General features: G+C 41.7%; 1 protein-coding gene across 12 annotated transcripts in view; it reads left to right on the top strand.

Annotated features, from left to right (window-relative positions):
• The window catches only part of dmd (dystrophin), a 1,582,845-nt gene that overhangs the window by 860,188 nt on the left and 695,990 nt on the right, over positions 1 to 26,667 (top strand). For all 12 annotated transcript variants that reach the window (XM_055644518.1, XM_055644513.1, XM_055644515.1 and 9 more), the window contains one exon: positions 8,185 to 8,335. In XM_055644518.1, the coding sequence (XP_055500493.1) occupies positions 8,185 to 8,335 (151 nt within the window). The remainder of the gene's footprint in view (positions 1 to 8,184; positions 8,336 to 26,667) is intronic.

The raw sequence follows: 26,667 nt of genomic DNA on the forward strand, positions 1-26,667 counted from the left end.
GCAGGGCTTAGTCGGCGGTTGGTGTACTGCGGACAAAAGCTTTTCACTGTACCTCGGTACACGTGACATTAAACTAAACTGAACTGAACTGAGGATGGGTGAAGGATCACAGATAGATGGAACAAGGTGATTAGGCTGGGTGGAAGGGGGGAGGGGTTGGGAGTAGAGTGGAGAGGAAGGCTTCATGGAGTTCAAAGGCAAAAGCATGTAGATGAGGCAGACAGGCCAGATGCATGAACAGGGGTGATGGAAGGGTTCCCAAAAGGAAGGAATGGGAAAGGGAATAAAATTGGGAGGGCTCAAAGTGAATCAGAAGGAGAAAGAGAGAAAGGGGGGAACACAGGAGATAAAGGTTTACCTGAAATTGGAAAATTCAATATTCATTGGGTTGTCGATTGGCAAGGCATAATATGAGGTGCTTTTCAGTCAGTTTGTTTTGAATGTCACTCTACCAGTGGGGAAGGATGAGGATAGGCAGGTTGGTGTGGGAATGCAAATTAAAATGGCATGCAACTGGGAGTTCGGAATTGCCATTGCGGACAGCATGCAGATATGCTGCAAATTGGTCACCTTATCTGTTCTGAGCCACATTGGTGTAGAGGAGGTCACATCGGGAGCAGCAAAGGCAGTAGACAAGATTGGAGAAGATGCAACCTTTGCCGCACCTGGAAGGGTGAATCTTTGCCTCACCTGGAAGGACTATTTACGTCCCTTGGTGGAGGTAACATAGGAGGTTCAGCGAAAGATGTTGGACATTCGGTTGTATGGGAAAATTACTATGGGTCAAGAAAGAAGAGGTGTGGAGGGTTGAGCAGACAAGGGAGTTGTGGAAGAATAGGTTCATGTCAAAGCCAGTAGGTTTACTGGGTTTATAGTATATTATAGATGTCTAAGTCTCTATCAATCTTTTTGGAGGCAGACCATCCTTGATACCTTTTGGAGACAGAATCATCATCATCGTTGATAACATCAACGGGCACGATGCTTTACAATGTTATGTACAACAGTGATCACACCTTCTGCTGAAGTGTGGATGGCTGTGGGCTCGCGAGGAGCTCATCCGCCCTTTGACAGGTCTTCTTTTTGGTCCTGCTGGGGGTCTACAGCCCCCTCCTCTCCTGGCAAACCAGGTGTGGGATACAGATTACTCGCCGACTATCCAACCATGGAGCAGGTAGCATGGGATTACATGGTACCCGTGGTGGGGGTAACACCCCCCAACATGAAATCAATCTTTTGGAGGCTCGACCATCCTTGATACCTTTTGGAGACATAAATAGACTGGCGTGCCCTGTGCTGAGCTGTGTCTAATGCACCTCATCCAGCCAAGGACAGGATTGTACAGAAAATCACAGTTTGCCTTTGTTGGGATCTACAGCTGGGGCAAGTCTTCCCTATGGTCCTCTAGTTTTTGGATGATGTGTGACATTTTAAACATCAGCATGGCTACTTACTTTTAACATGGATCAAAAAATAAAGGATTTACTTTGAGTTCGCTCAATGTTTTGTCACAAACATGGACAAATATTTGAAGCAAAATCTTAAGAAGAAATTAAATTTGATCATCTTATTCGGAAAGTGAAGGTTTTGTCCATATGCTTCTACACCCATGTAAATTAAAATCTCTGTTCATGTTTTACTGATTATGCATTCATGTTCTTTTTCAAAGCATATGTAAGATCATGTGTCTGCATGAAAAGGGCACTCTGGATTTTGTCTGGTTTTCGAATGAAAGCAGTCTTTGAGCAAATCATTACGTATTGTAGGCCTCATCAACAAAATTAGTCAGCAATTGGTCATGAACATTTTACAGCAAATCACTTACAGATACATCAGTTGAGTAAATGAAGATCAATATCAAACGTTCATGTATACAACAAAGTAGCTGCAATTTGCAGTCTAATATTAGCATGAAAGCTTTAACACTAGAAATAAGAATCTCATGACTCCAGTTTATACAAATTCAATGCTAAATATTTGAGGCTGAATTCCAAAGGGAAGGTTAACAACCTATAAGTTCTTTGTTGTGTAACAAACTTTAAGTGCACACTTAGTGCAACTTGAAAACTGAATAAATCTGAGTGATGCAAAATCACTTTAAAATTCCATCCGCTTAGCATGATTTGCTTAATATATGCTATATTGCATCAAAGTAAGCCAAGTGGAAATAAACACAACATTGCTGGATAGCTGTCTCCTGTTTTAGAAAACTGTTTTTTTTTTTTGTTGGTTCTACATTTCACAATAGATTAGTCGGGTGTAAAGATGCTCACTTTCCTGTGCTAATTTTGGCCTTACTGAAATTAGATGATGAAATGACACTGCAGAGAGATGAACACAAGCAAGGGTGATTAGGCAATATGTTGCCCTTGGTTCATGAACAGTCAATTTGTATTATACTTTTGATTCGGGAATTTTATACAGTGCCGGGATTACAAACCAACCCATGTTGAGATTCTCCCGTGTGATTAGATTTAACAACACACGGTACTGGACCAATAACAGGAAGAAGTGAAAATGCCGGCTGCTTATTTAGACGTGTTCAGGATACAGAGATGCTGCACACTAATTTGTAAAAGCCATCAGCGGGGCACTTAAATTCTGGCCTTTTATTGGCATCTGGATCTTTGGAAGTGAAACACTGATACAAAATGTATACTTTAGTGCAATGTGTAATTTATGTAATGAAGAGATGTTGAATAAATTGAAAATGATTTTATTGGCACATAGCTGATAGTAATGCACTTTTTTGCTGTTTCGTGCACAGAATTTTAATATTGAGAGGTACATTAGGTGAAAGATGCAGGATTCATAAAGTTGTGCAGCATAGAAACAGCCCCTTTGGCTCGCTGCATCCAAGCCAACCATCATGCTTATCTATTCAAATACCACTTGTCTAAATTTATTCCATGTTCCGCTGTGCCTTGCTCTAAGTTTCTGTCCAGATGTCTCTTAAATGTTATCGCCATTCCTAACTCTATCCCCCCCCGTCTGGCAGCTCGCTCCAGATATCAACTTGTCTGTGTGAAAAATGGATCCCTTGGATCCCCTTTAAACTACCTCCCATTCAGTCTATATCTTAATTATGAAATTGGAAAGGAAAGTAGTTTAGTTAACTCCTTGATTCTTAATAACACGGGGTCTCTCATGACTACAGATTCTTGTGTGTTGGAAGCTTTTTAGTGAATTTCCTCCCATTCCCTCCATGTTCCTTATGCTATTTTTAAACTCAGTCCATTTTACCTAGATTGTAGATGTGATTTGAATCTGCATTTTTCGTACTGAACCAATCACATAGTTTAGAAGGGAGTTCACACGCCTTGCCCCTTTTGAAGGCTAAAAGTCAAATATTCTCTGGATGGTTTCAGCAGCCAGGATAACTACCTGTGACTGTTCAACGCATTGTTTAGCTCTCAGTGGCTGCTCCAAGGCATCATATTCTGATTTGTATTCTGCAGTTTATAATAGCTAATTACTGCTCTTCAGATGTTGAGCAAGCACTTGAGGGGCAGCACGGTGGTGCAGCGGTACAGTTGCTGCCTTACAGCGGCAGAGACCCAGGTTCCATCCTGACTACGAGTGCTGTCTGCATGGAGTTTGTAAGTTCTCCCTGTGACCTCATGGGATTTCTCTGGGTTCTCCAGTTTCCTCCCATACTTTAAAGACGTACAGGTTTGTAGTTTAATTGGTTTCAGTAAAATTGTAAATTGAGCCTAGGATAGTGCTGGTGTGCGGGGATCGCTGGTCGGTGCAGACTTGGAGGGCCGGAGGGCATGATTTCACGCTGAGTCACTAACCTAAACAAAAAATTAAACTAAAATTGAAGCGCAGGTCCACCAAATACATGAACATACCAGCTTTGTTGAAACCATGCCACAAACGTAAAGGAAGACACAAGAGTCTGGAGATACTGGAATCTTTAGAAATCCATAACGTGCTTAAGGAAAATAGACACAAAATGCTGGAGTAACTCAGTGGGACAGGCAGCAGCTCTGGAGAAAAGGAAAGGGTGATGTTTCAGGTCGAGAAGAAAGACCTCGACCTGAAACGCCACCCATTCTTTCTATCCAGAGATGCTGCCTGTCCCGCTCAGTTACCCCAGCATTTTGTATTTATCTTCAGTAACAGTGACAGATCTCCAAGCATTCATAGAGTCATCAAGCTCGGAAATAGTCCCTCCAGCCCAGCTTGATCTTATGCCAAACAAGGTGTCCCATCTACACTACTCCCACCTGTCTGTTATCCTGTATTGTAATGTTTGGGTGAGAAGTTCTTGTGGCAGACCCAACCTGATGTTTTTATTATGGGTGAATTCCTCACTGCAAGCAGTGCAGAATTCTCAAAGCTTTAGCCTCACTGAACACCACAAAGTCGCTGTTGAATGGCAAAAGTACCACGAGCAGATCCTCACAGCCTTGGGGATGTGGCGGCGACGGCATGGTATTCGGAAAGTTTTCTCTGTTTGTCTTGGGTATGTCAGTTGGTAGACAGGGTAAAACTGCCAGCTCCTTTAAAACAAGATACAAAGTGTTGAGTAACTCCAGGAGTGACACAGTGGCACATGGTAGTGTTGCACTCTTACAGCACCAGAGACATGGGTTCGATCCTAACTATGGGTGGTGTCTGTGTGGAGTTTGTAGGTTCCCCCTGTGGCCGCGTGGGTTTCCTCCAGATGATCCGGTTTCTTCCCACGCTAGTTATGTCAGTTACTTGGTCTTGGTAAATTGTAAATTGTCCAGAGTGTGTAGGATAGTGTTAGTGTATGGGGTGATCACTGGTCGGCGCATACTTGGTTTAAGAAGTGTCCTCTTTCTGCAGTGTACCTCTAAAGACTACAGTCTAACTCAACGGTCAGGCTGCATCTCTGAAGAACATGACTAGGTGTAATTGCGGATTGGGACCTTTCTTCAGACTGAGACCTTATAAAACCTAGTTGCTAGTTCTCAGACAACTTGTAAATTTACCCATTTCAATTTGCATAATCTCCAAATGTGACTATTTTGCATTGGGTTCCTTCAATCAACAAGACATTGTGTTTTTACCACTTTGCAATTTAAGAGTGTTTTGAGGTTAAATAATGAAATGCCAGTTGTATAATAAAATAACACATTCACCGGTTCACAAAGGTGATGCATATGGTAGACTGCAAGGAACACCAAAAAAGACAAATTGCTGGAGTAATTCAGCAGGTCAGGTAGCATATGTGGATAACATCGATAGATAATGTCCCAAGACGTCACCTATCCATGTTCTCCAGAGATGCTGCCTGACTTGCTCAGATACTCTGCCACTTTGTATTTTTTATGCACAAGGTAGTTAACATAGAAACATAGAAAATAGGTGCAGGAGAAGGCCATTTGGACCTTCGAGCCAGCACCACCATTCAATATGATCATGGTTGATCATCCAAAATCAGTACCACGTTCAGGCTTTTTCCCCATATCCCTTGATTCTCTTTGCCCTAAGAGCAAAATCTTACTCTCTCTAGTTGCAGATAAAGATTATCCAATGGAATTAGTTTAGTTTAGTCTTGAGGTACAGCGAAGAAACAGGCCCTTCGGCCCACCGATTCCACGCTGACCAGCGATCCCTGCACATTAACACTATCATACACACACTAGGGACAATTTACACATACACCAAGCCAATTAACTTACAAACTTGTACATCTTTAGAGTGTGGGAGGAAACAAAAGATCTCAAAGAAAACCCATGCAGTCATGAGGAGAATGTACAAACTCCATAAAGACAGCACTCGCAGACGGGATGTTGGTTTAAACCGAAGATAGACACAAAAAACTGGAGTAATTCAGTGTGACAGGCAGCATCTGTGGAGAGAAGGAATAGGTGAAGTTTTGGATCTGAGGAAGGGTCTCGACCCAAAACATCACCCATTCCTTCTCTCCAGAGATGCTGCCTGTCCCACTGAGTTACTCCAGCTTTTTGTGTCTATCCCCCAAAGATATGTTATTAAGAGAAGATGATTCCATCGTTGGTATTCAGTATGAATACCATCATGTGGACTAAGTCAGAACAGGTCCTGACGTCAAACAATGCTGAAGCAAACTCAGCTCATTCAAAACACAAAGTGCTGGAGGAACTCAATAAGTCAGGCAGCATCAATGGAGGGAAATAGCCCTTCTGCAGACTCTGATGCTGTCTGATCTACAGAGTTGCTTCAATAGCTTGTGTTTTGCCCACAATGCCAGGATCTTCAGTTTTCTATCTCCAACTCAGCTGATTCCCCAGGTTTAGCTGATTCTCAGAGTTGTCAAAATCTTTGCATGCTTCTGACTGTGGGAAAAATAGAACATTTCCAAGTTGACTAAGTGTTATTTAAATAACTAAAATTGTCCAAAATGGAAAAAGTAACAAAAAATATATTAAAGACACGCAAATACCAAAATCTTTTCATTAGAAATCTAGTATCATTATAATTGTTTCAACCTGCCGTAGATTGTTTGAGCAGATTCCCAGTGGTAAATTGCTTTTTTTTAAATTCCAAGCTAATGTGTGGAAATGCTGTATTTCTTTGAAAACAAAATTCTGCTTCACATCTTAGTGTGGGCAAAGCTATGTAATTAATCTCCATGAGCCTGGGTAATTAATTATCAATTGTGGGAAAAGCTCCAACATGTTCTTTAATTGCGCTGCTGTACAGATACACTTACTGTTTTGGTAGAAAAACAATGATGTGGACCTTTACTTTGAAGACTTCCAAATCATTTACCATAGAGCATTGAATTGTGACTTATACCATCTGGACCATTTTCCAAGATCTTTTTTAATTGTTTGTTGTTAATTTAAAATTTGATAAAAGAGTCATGGGACCATACAGCGTGGAAACGGACCCTTTGGCTCAACATGCCCACACTCACCTACATGCCCACAATCACCAACATGCCCCACCTACACTAGTCTCACCTCCCTGCGTTTGGCTCGTATCCTTCTCAACCTATCCTATCCATGTACTTGTTCATATGCTTTTTAAATATTTTGATGGTGCCTACCACATCTACCTCCTCTGGGAACTTGTTCTATATACCTCCCAGTCCTTGTGTAAAAAAAGTTGCCCATCAGTTTCCTATTAACTGGTTCTTGATTCCCCTACTCTGGGTAAAAGACTGTGAATTTACCCTATCTATAACTTCTTCAAACTCAACAGCGATAAAACAGAATTCCTCCTCATAGGCTCCAAATCCACACTCAGCAAAATCAATAACCCCACTCTCACCATCGACGGCACCACTATCTCCCCATCTCCCCAGGCCCGCAACCTTGGCGTGATCTTTGATTCCACCCTCTCCCTTGAGCCTCACATCCGCCATGTCATTAAAACCTCCTTCTTTCACCTCCGCAACATCGCCAAAATCAGACCCTCTGTCACACCTCCCTCTGATGAAAGACTCATCCATGCCTTCATCTCCTCCCGACTGGACTACTGCAACTCACTTCTCCTTGGCATCAGCTCCACCTACATCAACCGACTCCAACTGGTCCAGAACGCAGCCGCCCGTCTCATCACCCACACCAAATCCTGGCATCACATCACTCCAGTCCTCAAACAACTTCACTGGCTTCCCATCTCCCACCGGATCACCTACAAAATCCTGGTCCTCACCTACAAAGCCCTCCACCATCTGTCCCCCCCATATTTCACTGACCTCCTCTCCCCCTACCAACCCTCAAGGTCCCTCAGATCCACATCAGCCGGTCTCCTCTCCGTCCACAAATCCAACCTCCGCAGTTTTGGGGACAGAGCCTTGTCCAGGGCAGCTCCCAGGCTCTGGAACTCCCTCCCCCAACTGATCCGCAATTCCGTGTCCCTCACCATCTTCCAGTCCCGCCTCAAGACCCATCTCTTCCCCTCTGCCTATCCTTAGCCCCACATCCCCCTCCCTTTTCATCTGTGCTTGAATTGCCTCATATTGTGTTTTGAATTGAATTATGTCTTTAATTTGTGTACTAGTCAAGTCTCTACTATTTATTTCATTCCGCTTACATGTTTTTCCTCTACTTGCTAAATTTTTGTAAGGTGTCCTTGAGACTCTTGAAAGGCGCCCATAAATAAAATTTATTATTATTATTATTATTATTATTATTCCTCTTGTGAACTTATAATTGAAAATGTACAACTTCAGGCAAAATCACTATACGAATTAAAACCTGCACTTCTTTTAACCAGGAGATTTAATAGAAATGTGGAAAAATGGCGCGCCTTCAACAGTGACCTGAAAGACTTTGCCAAGTGGTTGACAGAAGCAGAGATAATGCTGGCCGACGCCAGGATGGACACTGAAAGTATGGATGCAGTGAGAACGAAACAAAGAGTCAAGGTAATACCCCATGTTCTCACTTTGGTGAAATGTCAGTTGTGAAATGTTAGAAAAATTCCTGTTGAGAAATTTGCTGTTGTTACCAATGTTGTTTTGAAGACACTTTGCATAATGGATACTCTTCAGTGCACCATGCACAGATCTGGATGTTTGTGCCCTCTGTTTACTTTTGAGTTGAATTATGCAACACTGTTAAGTGACATGATTTAACTTAGATGTGCTGGAAATGTTCATTGCCATGCAAAGACTGGTGAGATTTATCAAATCAACTTGGTTGCAGAGAAAGGACAAATCTGTGGTTGATATTCTGTGACAGTCGTAATTGTTAAGTGCACGGAGATTTATATGCGGCTCATGGTCCGTAGTGTTGAGAATGCATCATCATTAATACAATTTTTCACTTGCATTCATTTTGATCTTATTTTAATAGGTAATAGGTAGATTATTTATGATTAAGTGGCAGCATATGTTGAGCTATAATTACAGGGGAGCTATAAAGAAGCCTTTATGAGCTGCATTGTTTTTGAAGACTTTATTGTTGCAAGTCTGGTAGGATAGATGGCAATAAAAAAATTCCATTTGCTCTGCAGTATTAGAAACTGTTAAGCATTCTCTTTTTTTATTAGATTAGTGATGCAAGGCTTTATGAGTACAGCTTAGTGACCTGTGTGTAAAATTAGTAAGTTATATGTTGGAAGTGAAAGTCTGTGGCCTAGTAGTTTCATTTCGGTTAACCTGTCCAAACAAGTAGACACTGAGTATGTTACCTGGAAGGTCAGATCTTTCTTGATATGAACACACATGAGATAAAACATGATACATTAAAACAATATCCACACTGTGATTTCATGATGAAGTTTGTAGTGCAGATGACGGGTTAAAAGGTAGATAAATTCATGTAATCTGTTTGCCATTTTTGAGTTTTTAATCATAAAAATATAGCTTTTATATGATTATTTAAAGCTCAGTGCTAAAATGTGTGACAATGTGAGAAGCAAAGTTAATTGGATGTGTAAGAGGAAGTTTAAGGGCACTCTGGAAGAGACTGGTGTGGAGAAATACATAATAGGAATTTGGGGAAGAGTGAAAGATGATTATTGGCATTGATGAAGCATTATATTTTCAGGAGGCTTTTCAAAGTAAAGGGAAATTTAAAAAAAACCTGAAAGAGTCCATACTTGGTGTGTGGATTCCTGAGTTCAAGTCTTGATACCTGTTGTGTGGATTGGTAGAATAATGTAATCTCACAGCACAGAAGGAGACAATTTGTTGTTTTAAATAATTTTGTCATTCTCTCTACCTTGTACGCTCTGAAGGGAACAGCCTCTCCAGGCTTCCAACTTTGTCATCATTTTTCATCTGTGGAACCATTCCTGTAAATCATTCCTGCATCCACCGCACTGCCTGACCATCTATGCGGAAATGTGGTGCACATAATTGATGACATGCTTGGTAAGAATGGGAAGGGTGAACAACTGTGTTGAGGACTGCAGTTGGGTACGGTGATTGGAATGAGGCTACAAAGAGATCTGAAAATGAAGGGAAGGACCAAGAAACTATGGAACCTAGAAGGAAATAGAAGTTGGAAGCTGGAAAGGGTACATAGAAGATTTACAAGGATGTAGCCAGGACTAGAGGGTCTGAGCTACAGGCAGAGGTTGATTAGGCTGGGTCTCTATTCCTTGGAGCACAGGAGAATGAGGGGTGATCTTATAGAGGTGTATAAGATCTTGAGAGAAATAGATTGGGTAGATGCACAGAGTCACTTGCCCAGAGTATGTGAATCGAGGATCAGATGTTTAAGGTGAAGGGGAAAAGATTTAATAGGAATCTGAGGGGTAACATTTTCACATAAAGGGTGGTGGGTGTATGGAACAAGCTGCCATCAGAGGTGTTTGAGGCAGGGACTAACCCAACATGTAAGAAACAGTTAGACAGGTACATGGGTATAGGACAGGTTTGGAGGGATATGGGCCAAACGCAGGCAAGTGGGACTAGTGTAGCTGGGGCATGTTTGCCGACGTGGGCAAGTTGGGCCGAAATGCCTGTTTTCACACGATATCACTCTATGAGTCTATGACCATGTATCAAATATGAGTGACCTGGGGAACAAATATTGCGGGAGAAGAAAATAATGAAGTACGGTGATCCTTTGTGTGGTGTTGAAGCATGAAGCACGGGGATTCTGACAGCCTTGAGATATGGTGGTGTTGGAAAAGGAAAGGGGAAAACAAGCAATTTCTGTTTTAGAGTTCTGCAATTAGCGGTGATGAAATGGGAATGTCTTGCAGCCTCTTCCAAAGGTTAGCTCAATGTAAATTGTTACAATATCATTCTCTGAGATATCTGCAGAGTTACTTGCAGTGAACTATTGAAGTTCTCCACCAGCCATTCTGATTTTGCTCAACTAATGAAGAGTGACTGAGTTCGGCAATTGTGGACACCAGGGAGTACAGTAGAATGCAACTGTGGACAGCAGCTTCACTGATGGACAGGACATCTGGTCAAGTGTTTACTGTCAGGCTGCCATTCTCCAATCTAGCTATAGTACGCACAAGACATTGCCGCGCACAGACTTTGAGGATGTTGTAATAATCACTTTCTGGTGGGGTTTTTTGTTGGGCGTTTCATTGCATGTTGAAGTGACATTTTTGTTTGGTGCCATCCTATGCGTGTAAATCCTTTGTGGATGAATAAGCTGTTTAAAATTTCATGAAGTGTCATTTCAGAAACGGGGTGAAGTTAGTTTTCACACTTCGCTATTTGCATCTGCAGTTTACTCTTGTGCCAAATACCCTGCATTGGAAACTCAACCAGATGCTGAATCAAACTGTATGTAGCACAAGAGTGCTGGCAATTAGAATGATAAATGGGTTGATTTCCTCCCTTTTATGGTGGTGCTGCCACATGCTCTTACTCTAAATTCAACCACATTTGGTTTTCATTTATTGTATTTGAATGTTTTCTGCACTACTTTGGTTTGCCCTCCAATCTTGCACAATTCTGCAGTTTTACACTTGTGGTATTTACTGTTGCATTTATCAATACTGTATGTATACTGTTTACTACTATAGCTTCATGTCAACGAGAACTATTAATGCACTTTGCTATGCATGACAGTAATATAATGTGTGTCTGAATCTGAAGCCACATTGTGGGCAGTGAATAGGATATAGAAAACCTAAATGAGTAAAACTTAAAGGAGTAAAAGTAATTTGCTGCTGCACCTCAATACAAGCAAGTGAGAAGATGAAAGAGCAGTCACTGAAGGGAAGATACTGTGAGAAGATGCAGCTACAAGGGAAGATACTGTGAAAGTCTCCTACACAAGAGTAAAGGGGGGAGAGGGAAGTTTTGCTGGTGGTGGCATTACAATGGAGGTGATGACATTTGTGGAATGTCCTTCATTATATGTAGAAGTAGGTTGGGCAGGGGATGAGGGCAGAATAATGGGAGATGGAAAAGACATAGTTGAGGACACAATCAACAAAATTGGAGGAAAATCCTTCTAGAGGAAAAAATAAAAGATCTCCCAGCACTGGCACAGAGAGTGGTATTGTCAGGACCCAGAGTGGGGAAGCTGAGAATGGAAGGGTCATTGTATGAAGCTGTGTTGGAGAAACTGCAGCCAAGATAAGTTACATAAGTGAGTGGGTGTGTGTAATATTCAATCTTTTGTGGTGGTCCACGAATTTCCTGTCTGGCTAAGTGAGCATTTGAGAATGGCTATTTGTCAACCTTTGAACGAGGGCAGAAGCAGACTGTGGACACAATCACAGCAGATGCTGAAATCTTGCACAGAATTCAAAGTGCTGGCGTAACACAGCGGGTCAGGCAGTATCTCTCGAGGACATGGATATGCAATGTTTTGGATCAGGACTTTTCTTCAGACTGATTGTAGTAGGGGAGAGAAAGCTGGAAAAGGACTGGGTGGGGCAGGGTAGTCTGGCAAAGGATATTCACATTTGGCGAACTATGAATCAAACTTTTTTAGCTTTAGTTTTTTTGTTTTAAAGATACAATGTGGAAACATGCCCTTCGGCCCACTGAGTCCGCGCGGACCAATGATCGCCCGTACAATAGTTATCCCAGTTTTGGATCCTACACACTACATGTAATATACAGTAGCCAATAAACCTACAAACCTGCACACCTTTTGAATGTGGGCAGAAATCGGAGCGCCCGGAGAAAACCCACGTGGTCACAGGGAATGCATATAAACTTCGTACAGACAGCACCCGTAGCCAGGATCGAACCTGGGTCTCTGGCACTTTAAGGCAGCAACTCTCATGCTGCTCCCCTGCAGTTATGCACTTTGCATTATGCCGCTTCACAGGGAGCCACTTTTCATTCACAAGTTACCTTCAGTTAAAAGATACGAGATACATTTATTTGTCACATGTAGCAATAGGTACAGTGAAAGTGTGGTCACCATACAGCTATACAAATAATAAAGAGCACAGAACACGATAGTTTTCAAGAAGGAACTGCAGATTCTGGGAAATCGAAGGTAGACTGAAGTGCTGGAGAAACTCAGCGGGTGCGGCAGCATCTATGGAGCGAAGGAAATAGGCAACGTTTCGGGCTGAAGAAGGGTTTCGGCCCGAAACGTTACCCATTTCCTTCGCTCCAAAGATGCTGCCGCACCCGCTGAGTTTCTCCAACACTTTTGTCTACCTACGATAGTTTTCAACACAGACATCCCCACACAGTGGGATCAAAGTTTCCCACTGTGAGGGAAGGCGCCAAAATTCAGTCATCCTCCTCTGTTGTCCTCCCGTGGTCGGGGGACTCCCGAACCTCCACTGTTCAACGCTACGGGCGGCCCGATGTTCAGGCCCGCTCGCCGTGGTGATGGAAGTCCGACGTTGGGACTGGAGGACATCCTCAGCGGCTTGAATATCCGAATCGGCCACCTCCTACTGGAGTCTGCGGCTCCCGAAGTCTCCAGGCCGCGCTGGGTGGAGATTCAATGCTGGCGGCACTCGGCAAAGGGCCCCAGGACTCCGCGATGTTGAAGTCAGTGCCAGCCACGCTGGGAGCTCTCCAGACCCCAGCTCCGATGTTGAAGCAGCAGGCCCAGCATTCCGGAGCTCAAACGGCGATCCTAGGTAAGGCATCGCCCACTCCGTGGTGAATCCAGCTCTGCACCGCCGTTGCTGGAGCTCTGGTTCGGTCCCCAGCAGGAAAGGCCGCTCCAATCCAGTTGGTAGGCCGCGAGGAGGGGGGTGAGGACGCGACTCGGATAATAGTCGCATCCTCGCCAGGAAGTGACTGGGAAACAGTTTCCCCCTTACCCTACCCCCCTCCCCCACATAGAAAAGCTACAGAAACTAGAGAAACATACTTTTAAAACTAACTAAAAATAAAAAAAGATAGAAAAACAAACTTAGTGGCTTTCCTCAACAGGATGAAGGGGTAAAAAAAAGTGTTTTCTCTGTTTATGCCTTCCTTTCACTCAACTCCAATCACATGAGGACTGATTATTAATCACCAAGATTAACTGTGAGAATGACGTGGATTTAGAATTAAACAAAAAGGAAAGTGTTCTCCTTTATTCTTTCCTCAGTTCAATAATTATTTTTAAGTGTACAGTACACAAGACGTAATGACATGTTGATGTGGATGTGCACAGCCCCATCATCACATTGTGTTCTCTTCCCCCACCTTCTCTCTGTGAGAAATGAACACTGTGTAAATATGACTCTGTGGAAGGTTTTGCCTATTGACCTCTTGTTTCTCAAAATTGAATGGTTCAGTCAATAGTTTAATGGCGCACATGTACCTGGATGCATTGATTTTTTTGTTTCACATATAATTCAGTAAAATCCTACTGCACTGAAGCACAATCATACGCAAGTACAAAAGTGCAAGGCTTACGTAAGAATATTAGACTTCACTGAGGCAATACACAGCTTTGCCTCATTTCTGGTGCTTGTGGCCTTTCAAATTCTTAAAAGCATGGTCTTTCCTTGGCCTTAACTGTCCGCTGCCCGGGTTTAGCACCGGGCCTGTGCTGCAGGGTTTGGCCTGGCCAGACAATGCTGTTGATGTCCTTCACTGCTGCTCAGTGCCACTGCAGGTCGCGTTCAATCTGCAAGCTTGATCTCTGTGTGGTCTCCTGCGGCCCACTCTGCCAACAACTCTACATGCACTCTGTCCCCCTGCCTCCATGCAGCTACCTCTCAGCCTCCGTGCACCTCCTACAACTGACTTTGAAACACTCAGAGTGCCTCTGAGCCTACAGCTCATTCACCTTATCCATGCCTCTCCTCCATCCACCACTGTCAACTTGATACTGATGCATCTTGGATAAATAACTTGGGCAGCACAGCGATGCAGCTGGTCGAGTTGCTGCCTCACTGCGCCAGTCCAATTCTAACCTTGGATGCTGCATGTGTGGAGTTTGCACATTTTCTCTGTGGATTGTGTTGGTTTCCTCCAGTTGCTCTGGTTTCCTCCCACACCCCAAAGATGTGCATGTGTGCTGCTTAATTGGCCTCTGTAAATTGCCCAGTAGTATTTTGGGAATGAATGAGAAAGAGGAATAACATGAAACTAGTATGATCAGATGATCGATAATCGGCATGGACTTGGTGAGCCAAAGGGCCTGTTGTCCTTTTGTGTCTCAGTACTGAACTAAATCTTGAAATTAAAGATAGACACTGACAGAATGAACACACACGGAACTGCAGAATGATACTGATACACCTTGGGAAAATAACTGGTCTGCAACCACCTCACTGGCACAGCTCAAACACGCTGCCTCGACAATATTGGCGCTTTGAAGTCCATGTGAGTTGGGAGAAGGCTGAAACCTTCAAGGCAAATAAAACCAATTAAAAACATCAAAAGACCATTATTTGCAAATGTAACCGTGAAAAAATACAGTGACAAGTTTTTCTTTTTTTACTTTGTTTAAACCATCTGCTTGTGAGATATTTCAGTGATTGGGGAACATTGTGGTTGAGAGGAAATTTATGAAGCACTGTAAAGATTAATGTCAGCACAATAGCAAAGCAATCTCACAGTAAAATGCTCGGCAATAAATGCAGCTCATATTTGTGGTATGTTTTGACACATCCAACACTGAAAATAGCTGCTCAGGATGCTCATACAGGAATAACCAATACAGAAGATACTTAAAGATTTTCAATGAAATTCATGCCCTTTAAATTTAATATCTAATAAATAGAATATAATAAAATGCCTGGTAAATCATATTTAGCAATGACAGAATTATAACTGTATTGCAAATACTAAGACTCAAGTGAGGCAGTGGATTAGTGTTATGTCGTACAGTAGTAAAGCTACCGGTAATTTTAGTCAGGCCTCCAGAGTCTGTCGCTGTATAATGTTTTTGTATAGCTTCTTCTATACGATGTTTTCTACTGACTTATAGTACCTGCATATTTGTCAATTGATTGAATACAGCTCTTCTAGTGCACTGGGCATAAAATTCAATGTCTGTCAAGGCAGTCCAAGCAGAAGATTTCACAGAATCAATTGCCAATCATATTTGCCTCCTGCAAGTGTTTGCCTCAGGAGTGAACTGTAAAATAGTAATGACACTCACATCCTGGTACAGGTGTTGCATTAGTGAAGGGGGAATAAAAAGAACCTCAAATGAAGTAAATTGATTTGCTGCCAAGTCACAATTAAATCAACATGATTGCTTCTGTAGATTATGTTTTGAACGAGCTGCAGTTCTGTGCTAAATTACTTCAGAGTAAACTCGGGCTCTTTACAATGCCTTTAGAAGTACATCATATTGGCCAAAGTCTCATGAATCTCAACCTGTAGCAGAAACACTGTGTTGTTATCGTTAAAACCAAGGCCCTGTTCAATTTTATTTGCGTTCAATTTATTTGTCCCCGCTGAGAGAAGGCAGTGAGATTGCTGCAAATCCTGACCATACTACCACCCACGGAAGGCTGTGGAGGCCAAGTCAATGGATATTTTTAAGGCAGAGATTGATAGATTCTTGATTAGTACGGGTGTCAGGGATTATGGGGAGAAGGCAGGAGAATGCGGTTAGGAGGGAGAGATAGATCACCCATGATTGAATGACAGAGTAGACTTGATGGGCCGAATGGCCTAATTCTGCTCCTATCGCTCTTGAACGTGAATCCTCCTCACGTCATCCACATCTATGAGTAAACAGATTAGTGGACCATTGATCTTTTTGTTTTCCTTTTGAAATCTTGCCATGTGTCAAATATTTGCTGTGTTTGGTACATTATGGTGCAATTCAAAAATAAATATTTGAAAGCCTAACAGGAAGATTTGTAGATATAGAATAGCACGCTTTATATATCCAAATATTTATTTTGTTTTCACATTAAGAGTGAAGTCTTCAACTTAAGACTTCAAGTTGGTGACAGATTTCACCAACTTAAACTTAAAAGTATTTCCTTTCACCTCAAGATTAGAGGCTCCATTATTTTATTTTGTAATAACTCCATGCATAGATTGGGGCAATATTCCCTGTGTTTGGCTTCATCGTATTACAGACGGAGTGAGATTATAAATTAGATAGTTAATGTATTTGTGTTTTTGGTACATTTCTTCATTATAACAGCAAGCACAATAATGGATGGAAATAACAAAAAAACAATTCTGCAGTTTTCAGTCGCATTATTGAATTTCACAGTAAATGTGTTTGTTACAGGAATAGGATTGATGCTTGTGATTTAGTCTCAAAGAGTAACTGCACCTAAGCTGAGAATTTCTGGCAATTTCAACTGTCAGCAAAACTCCAACAAAATTTAAAAAACTGCAGACGCTGGAAATCTGAAATAAAAAGCGAACAAGCAAGAAACGATCAGCAAAACAGCAGCATCTGTGGAAAGAGAAACTGTTCAAGAGACAAGATATAACCACAGATCATTTATAATAATCAACACAAATATCAATAAATTAATAACTCCAATACTAGTGCAGAACCAAATCTCATAGCCAGTGCAACCAAAGACTGTCTATAGAAGATCATAGTTGAGGTGTGTGTTGTGTAGTGTTCAAAGGCGAGATAGATGGTGTTGGGAAGAGTCTATTCATGCACTGGGTGGTCACTGTTATCAGGCTCATATTTCCTTACCGATGGTAGGAGTGTTGCCATGGTAGCGTGGGTCTTTGATGATGCTGGCTGCCTTTTAGAAGCAGTGCCTCCTATACATTGCCTTCAATGGTGTTAACATTTTAGATCTCTGACCCTTCACCAGATGACGTGAAAAATCAATTGTTTCCTATTCCACAAACAGTGTTTCCAGATATCTCTGTTTCTATTTCAAATTGCCTTGTGATTGCTGTGGTTACCATTGCTGGACCACACTGAATGAGAGCGAAAATAGGCTGTGGTGACTATCATTAATTAGTAAGACCATAAGCCCCTGTGGAATTTGGAATCATTCAGATTGCCTTAAATTATACTTACTTTTCTGTTTAGCTGGTGGTTCTCTCTGCTGAGGATATTGCGGCAAATTAAAGTCACAATTTTTTTCAGCTAGTATCAATTAGCAATGTTTTAAAGCTCAGGAGAATATGCTAAAGTAATAACATTGAGGTTCAGAAAGCATTCCTCATTTTTTATGTGCTCAATGAATATACTTGTTTCCATCAATGATGAGAAAATGATAGGAATGTATAATCACTGCTAATTAGATGAGAAAATGGCTGCAATAGATTACTTCTGGGGACGTCAGTACAGAGTGAATGGTAAAAAGATGTATTTGAATTACTATTTCAAGAAATTATTTTTTTCCATATCCTGGTGGCGCAGCGGTAGAGTTGCTGCCTTACAGCATCAGAGACCCGTGTTCGATCCTGACCGGGGTGATTGTCTGTACAGAATTTGTATGTTCTCCCCGTGGCGTGCGTGGGTTTTCTCTGAGGTCTTTGGTTTCCTTCCACACTCCAAAGACGCACAGGTTTGAAGGTTAATTGGCTTGGTATAAAATGTAAAATGATCGCTAGTCTGTGTAGGATAGCGTTTGTGTGCAGGGATGGCTGGTCGGTGCAGACTCGGTGGGCCGAAGAGCCTGGTTCCATGCTGTATCTCTAAACGAAACTAAACTAAATAGTGTGATTGTTTGACTGAAATGTGATAAACAAGTAGCTGACACTCCAAGAGGATTGCTGCCTGATGCATTTATCCTCTGACTCAGCCTCTGCCTCTGGATTTGCTGCAAGTCCTTTAGTGTATCACTGGTTACCAAAGGGAAGGGGCAGCTGCATTTGACACCAGGGATGGCTGGCAAAGAGCAACCCTGAGGGAAATGTCAGGTGAAGGGTCAGTTTGTTTTACTTACTTCATTTATACTAGTTTAAAAATCAAGATTAAAAAATAAAAATTAAGACGATTTAAAGTTTAGTATTTTACCATCTTTTTAACTTATTGCTTATTTATTTGAATAATTTCAAATATTTCGGCATCAGAAACAATTAAAAATCGTGCAGACTTTTGACAGGACTTTTCTCTGACTTTTTTATGGAAGCGTTAAGGGAAGCTGAGATATTAGGTATAAGATGCATTGTGTTGATGAAGCTGGTTATTCATTCCATGCTGGGATAGTCCATGCTGAAATGTACACTGGGTCAAATTGTCTTCTCTGCACTCCGTAAAATTGGTGGCAGGTTCATTAAGTGATTGGTTTCTCAGTGCGTAAGTCAGCTTCTGCTCATTCCTCTTTCAAAGTCCTCACCTTATTTCTTTGTAGTAGGATTTGTGTTTGACCTCGACTTCTAGTATCAAAGGAATCAAAGGTATTTTATTGGTCACATTCACATACACCGAGGTGTAATGAAGTGAAATTCTTTTTGCCATTTTGCAGCACACAAAGAAAGAATATAGACATAACACCAATGAGAGTCTTAAACACAAAGAACATCCCCCCACAATGGCTCCCACCATGAGGGAAGGCACAAAGTCCAGTCCCCAACCCCAGTTCACCCATAGTCGGGTGGGTCTAGTGGTGGCACATCTGTTGCCCTGGCTGCACTGTGTTCAAGTTTGATGTCATAGTCCACAGAGTTCCAACCTTTAATGCATTTCCTATTTTTTTAGCAGTGCAGGTATCGGAACTGGTGGCTTCAGAGATGATATGTCTTTACCATCTTAATTTTCCACAATTTCCTGGCCATCTCGAGTATTTTATTTCCACTACGAATAAATGAATGAATACTTTATTATCACACGTGACACGTTGCAGTGAAATTCTTGTTTTGCATACGATACACAAAGCATGCAAAACGTCACCACGTATATGGTGCTTACAAATGTAGTCCCAATAGTCCCTTTTCCTTGTTGGCGGTCCCTCTACACTAGGTCCCTCTGGAGTGATGTTGTAGTGAGGGGTGAGGTAATGAGGGTATTTAAGGGGTGCACTTTGGTCTATCTGCAGCTTTTAAATCAGAAATATTTGTGGGACCAGTCATTTGAACATCACCACTGCACCCATTTAAATCAACCTGGAACCTGGACCTGGAATTCCACAATCACATGGAATATAGTGTAGCAAAATGTGGAGTCATGCATTTTGGTTGTAGGAATGAAGGCATAGACTATTTTCTGAATGGGACGACAAGAGAAGTCAGAAATCAGAAATCGGAGGTGCAAAAAGATTTTGGAGTGCTAATGCAGGATTCCCAAAAAGTTAATCTGCAAGTTGAATCGATAGTGAAAGCATTTATTTGAAGAGGGTTAGAATACGAAAACAGGGATGTAATGCTGACGCTCTATAAGGTGCTGCTCAGATCGCATTTTGAGTATTGTGATCAATTTTGGGCACCATATCTGAGGAAGGATGCACTGGCCCTGGAGAGGGTCCAGAATAGGTGTGCAAGAATGATCCCAGGAATGAGTGGGTTAACATATGATGAGCATTTGACAGCACTGGGCCTGTACTCACTGGAGTTTAGAAGAATGAGGAGGGACCTCATTGAAACGTACCGAATAGTGAATGGCGTTGATAGAGTGGATGTGAGAGGATGTTTCCACCTATGGGAGAGTCTAGGATTAGAGATCATAGCCTCAGAATTAAAGGATGTTCCTTTGGGAAGGAGATGAGGAGGAATTTCTTTTGGGTGGTCAGAGGGTGGTGAATCTGTGAAACTCTTTGCTACAGTAGTCTGTGGAGGCCGTCAATGGCAAGTTTTAAAGCAGATATAGAAAAATTGAATAAAAATTGTTTAGGTCAATGTGGGATTATGTGTGATGGTCAGCGTGGCCCAAAGGACCCGTTTCCCTGCTCTTTATCTCTATCTCTGACATGTCATAATTGTCACCTCCTACCAACAGGACCTGAGTGTGAACAGAATCATCAACAATCAGGCAACCTAAAGATTGTCAGTCTGTGTTGTACAATTGCTGGCTCATTATATTATGGTAATCCCTTGTGCCTACTTTCAGTCAATGTGTAATTTAGCTCTCAATGCCCGCTTTCATTAAAACACCATGGGCAATGTTGACAAATTGGAAGGTTGGTTGTCCAAGTGAATTAGATATCAAACAACTCCCGTAGAATCTTGCCTTAAGCCGGATGATTTGATGGCAATATGTTGTATGACCGAGCCTTGCTCCTAAGTTTTTTTATGTTCAAGTGTTCTAAAGTTATCCTTTGTGGCTCAAATCTACTATGATCTCCTTTCTACTCAGATGCTTGTTCACTGAAAGTGCCCCTTGGGTTTAAATATCTAGATATCAATAGTATTCATTCCTACATCATATCCCTCCACAGGAGGCAGGTGGCTGCATTATATTGTGCCCATGGTGCTGCCTCTTCAATCTATTGACAATTATCAATAAGGTCAGCACTTTTGTTGGCTCTGCTTCACTTTAACAGTGTAGCTTTGATTCACAAGTTTGCCTACATTGAGTGTGGTGGCCATGACCTTCGGAGGCCTTGATATACTAAATTAATCATTCATCTGCTCGTGTGTAGGAAAGAACTGCAGATTACTGGTTCAAACTGAGCATAGACACAAAATGCTGGAGTAACTCAGTGGGACAGGCAGCATCTCTGGAGAGAAGTAACGGGTGACGTTTCGGGTTGAGACCCTTCTTCAGACTGAGTTGAGTCCCGATGAGTTACTCCAGCATTTTGTGTCTCTCATCCCTCTGCTCGTTATGTTGACCTATAGGCGGACTTGCTTGGAGTGGACCTCTCAGCTTGTCACAGCTGTCAGCGTTGAGTTGGTCTTTAATAAATTCTTACAAGTACTTTGACCAAGTTTAAATAAAATTATTATGTTTTTAAATGGCAGTTTCTTTATGCTGCTTAATGAGATGTCATAATGAAAATTGTTTTTACTGCTATTCATTTATTCTGAATAGAAGTTATTGGAGTGTTAAATGTTTGGAAAAGCATCTGGAAGCACAAATTAAAACCAGTGAACATTGGTTTCTATTGGCCTCAGAATGTATGTATTAAGAGTACAGAAACTCAGGTTAACAGTACTAATTACTTTAGGCTTAAGGTTGCATCCATCTTTGAGAAAAATAATTAGGGGCAATTTTTTGGGGCTTTTAGTTTGGCACATTCTCCAGAAACATTTTCAGCTTTGCAAAGAAATTTACATTCCCTGTACTTTCGTAGTCAATCAATTTTATTCAGGGATCTGTCCTCAACACTATTGAATAAGACTTTAAGTGTAATTGCATTTCTGGCTTTAATTATTTCCATTAATTGCTTGTATTTTTTTTTAAAGGAGCAACCCCTAATAAACCCATTAATGGCAAAATCGAGCTTGCCCAAATTTCACAAGACAAAATAAATTTGCGTTTATAATGTTCTTTTAATGCAGTCAATCAAGCCATTTCTGTAATAAATGACATGTTAGGAAAGCAGAATTCTGTGCAATAGCCATGAAAATACAGAAGCTTCATAAATAAAAGTTGACAGCTCTGGTTGATGAGCATACTTTCAGCAATTGTCAAAATAAATTATAAAGATTAGAATGAGTGACCGGGCTAGATGTGCTTCCTTGGCCATGGTCTACTTGGATTGACAGTTTTGTTCCAGAGGGCTGATTTGCCATCCTTCATTAGTGAGTAGAATGGCTTCAGAACAACTTTCAATTTATCATGACTTCGCAGACATGGCTCAAACATTGTGTTTGTATTCGATGAGTATTTCTAGAAATTGATTCCAGAAAGGCAGGTACAATAACAGCATTCAAAAGACACTTCGACAGGTAGATGGAGAAAAAAGGTTTAGAGGGATATGGGCCAAACATGGGCAACTGGGACGAGCTTAGATGGGGCATCTCTGTCGGCATGGACGAGTTGGGCTGAAGGGCCTGTTTCCGTGCTACAACAACAGGTGCTGGAACTTGAGCAAAACGTGAAATGGTGAAGGAATCAAAGTGAGTCAGCACTGTTGTGGGATATGATTGCCAGGTAGGCCGAGGGAAAAAAGTCAAAGGAAGTTCTCAGAAATTCCTTCAGGAAATGAAATGGCTCCGCTGACTCCTGGGAATCTTTGGCCCATCATGGCGGGTAGAAGTGACAAAGGATGATGGTGGGAGTGACGAATGAATGCCTTGAGAGCATAGGGAAGCCCTGTGCTGGCAGCAGAAGCACAGCACCTTTCCAGCTACCAACTCGCTGCTAGTCACCTCCTGCCCCATTTGGAGAAGAGTCTGCAGTTCCCACAGTGACTACACAACCCCTTGAACCAGAGTGGAAACGTGTCATCTTCAATGTCCACTTCGGATCTTTAATCCGAGGAACTGCCTGAGAAGGAGAATAAGGTCACCTCACATCACTGGATAGATAACAAATTTCAAATAGTATGTCCGAGTCCTATTCCTTCCTTTGATGCATTGGTGTGCAACTCTAACCACGGGGCACTGATATGGCAAGGCTCATTTACAGCAGTGTGATTAATAATTCCTATTTTAGGCTGCTAATGATCTTCCTAATTTATTGTAAATTTACCATGTTCAGTATTATCTTTCCAGCTAGATAGCATGGAGTGATTATAATGATCAGAATGATTCTTTAAGAGCTAAATTTTGTAGACCCTGCAAACTTATGGGGAACAGTTGAAACATTTGATGCAGATACCACGCCACCTTAGCAGTGCCTGTAAATCTGCAAGATTGCAGTACGAAACCTGCACTTATTGCAATGCTGGGGTTTGCACTTCCCAGCAGGGTGCCCAGTAATAAGTGGTTGACGTAGATGAGAGCACACTTTCAAACTATGCTGGCCGATGGTGTGGAGGCATGACAGAGATAGTGCTTGCTAGTTAATTTAGAAGTGAGAGTTTAAATGTGATCATTGTACTTGCCTTAACTACTTCCTCTGGCAGCTCATTCCCCCATACCCTGCAGCCTTCATGTGAAAAATCTGCCCTTCAGGTCCCTTTTGCATCTTTCCCCTGGATTTGGCCATCTGTCTCTGCCTGATCATCAATCCCCCGACAACCCCTGTCTTCTCCATTTGAGCAACATTTGAAGCAAACTTTATAGTTCTGATGCAAGGTCATTGATTATATCTCACCAGGTGCTGCCTGACATGAGTAGCGCCAGCATTTTCTGTTTCCATTACAAAGAGTTCTCATTGGGGAAATAATTCAACCTGATCCAATAGTTCTAATTTTTTGAAGAAGGGTCTCAACCTGAAACGTCGTCCATTCCTTCTCTCCAGAGATGCTGCCTGTCCCGCAGAATTACTTCAGCTTTTTGTGTCTGTCGTTAATTGTTCCAACAGATCTACCAACCATATGAATGCTGACTTGTTGAATGATGCCTACATTGAATACAAAGCATTTCAAGTCATTGCAGTTGCAAAGTGAGAGCTCAAGCAGCTTATTGACAGGACAAGTGGTAGAGCATCATATCGACACTGTTTTCCCAAAGGCTATTGACAGGAGCATTTGAACATAATAGTGATATTATTGTGATCAAAGCGAGTGATGAGATCCAATCTGCACATAGTTTCTCTGCACTTGAGTCGTTCATCTTTCACAAGGAAAAACATTTTTTGCCCCAGCCATTGGCAGATGCTCAGAGTCTGACAGCAGATAACGATGAGGAATGGCAATGACCTAAAAAGTGAGATTGATGTTTTGTTGGGGTGTGGAGCCCTGTTAGTGCCGCCCCCCCCCCCTCAAAAAAAATGACAGATGACTTACACAAGCCCAAGGAAAACATTAAAGAATGGTCTTTTGTCTGGCTGGTCCCAGTGGAGAATGCAACTATCCACTAAAAGCCCCCAAAGAATTCTGACAGTGCTGCCTAATCTAGTGTTGTCCAGACATTGGCAGGTGTCACCAAGTTCTTAAAATAAGCGAGTTACAGTGAAGCAAAAATAATCAGTCTCTACGTGGATGATAACTTTGAATCTGTGTATTTAGTATCTGGTTGATGGGAAAACAGGTAAAAGTGATGGAGAGGAATAAACTATTATTAACAATAAATTATACATGTATGATTATACATTATTAATATACATGATTAAATTTCTGGTTCCAAAGTTAGAAAATCAAACCAGGTTTAGAATAAACACAGAAGAAAGTCAACTATTACTATTTTTCTGTCATCATATTCATATTGTCATTGCTACATTTTCACTTGGGGCTAAAAGTCAGTGTGAATGGTGCTACATATGTTACCATTATCAAGTTTTCATGTAATTAATAATCAATTTGGTTGGAATAGCAGCATCAGAGAAAAAAACACACACTCGCCAATAGAGCACTGATGAACTGTCTCTCCCTATTCAAATACATTCTAGCTCTGAGCAGTCAGCTAGTCAATATTTTTCCAATCAGTGTTTAAAAAAAACCATGTTCATATTTAACTTATTTTTCCACAAGAATCAGTACTGTTCTCATCCATCAATTTCCGCTCCTCATCGCAGGAAGGCAACTGCTGCCCTAACGAAATGGAAATATAGATCGTAAAGGAGCCCTTTAGGATTTGTTTTGATTTGCCCTTTCGGTGAAAGTTGTTCCATGGTCCATTAATAGTTACCATGTAATGCCTATTTGTTGATGGGAAACATGAACCAGATCCACCAAGCTCCATCAGTGGTTACACAAAAAAGCTGGAGAAACTCAGCGGGTGCAGCAGCATCTATGGAGCGAAGGAAATAGGCAACGTTTCGGGCCGAAACCCTTCTTCAGACAAGCTCCATCAGTGAATGGCCAACCATCTCATGCCAGATATACTACTGTACATATCAGAGTGTAACTGATATTGCACTCAGTTATACTCTAGAAGAGAAATTTCTTATTTGGGGCACCCCACTTAGCTCCAAGCACACCGCCAATTAAAGCCACCCCTGTCCGATCCAGACAATCGACAAGCTATATACCTGTGCATTGGTAAGCAGTTCATGTTCCATTTGTACCACTGTAACCAACTTGGGGTTACAAAACCATAAATGCATAAACTAGTGACTGAGCACACAATTTACAATGTGTTTTTTTCCAATCAGCAGAAAGCATACACTTGATGTGAAATGGACTGATGATTCTACATGTGTACATATTTATTAGTACTTTAGCTGTAAGAAAAATAAAGTTGCCTCATTTTTGATTTAGTGGTTGTGTCCGAGGGTGCATAAATAGTTTTTAGCAAATGTCTGTAGCTCAGAACCATGCATCAAGCTAATTCCAACGCAGTGTTCCAGATGTTGTTAGTTATCTGCTTGAAAGACGAATCTTGCAGACTTATGATGCACAGTGATTCTGTTGAAGCTGATGAATTTTCTCTTTGAAAATTTGAGCAGGCCAATCACTTCAAAATAACAAAAAAGGAAATTAGTTTTAATTTCCAAGTAACAAAATGAATGAGCAGAGCACCAATGCAGATGTAATTTAAGATCCATGGCGCAGTCAGCCTAGTCTCTCCTGTTCAATCTTGTTAGCTTTGCATTAATGTTGCAGTTTGTTTGGAAATAACTTTGCGGCGGCACATTCTTTAATCTACAGCACCAGAGACCCAGGTTCGAAGCTGACTAAGGGTGCTGTCTGCACAGAGTTTGCATGTTCTCCCAGTGACCATGTGGGTTTGCTCCCAGTGCTCTGGTTTCCTCTCACACTCCAAAGATGTTCATGTGTGTAGGTTAATTGGTAAAATGGTAAATTGTCCCCAGTGTGTGAGATAGTGCTATTTGTACCAAGATCGCTGGTCGGCACAGACTTGGTGAGCCGAAGGGCCTGTTCTCTCACTGTATCTTTAAATTAAACTAAGTGGGGTGTATCTCAGCCCAAATAAGTCTGTTGTAACCCGGTGTTGCAGTCCACTTCTGATGAGTCTCCATTGACACTGGAACCGAATGTTATAAGCCCAGAGTCAAACCTTTAATTTTGTTTAAACGTACA

The sequence above is a fragment of the Leucoraja erinacea genome, chromosome 13, assembly GCF_028641065.1.
Source record: "Leucoraja erinacea ecotype New England chromosome 13, Leri_hhj_1, whole genome shotgun sequence".
Classification (NCBI taxonomy): Eukaryota; Metazoa; Chordata; class Chondrichthyes; order Rajiformes; family Rajidae; genus Leucoraja; species Leucoraja erinaceus.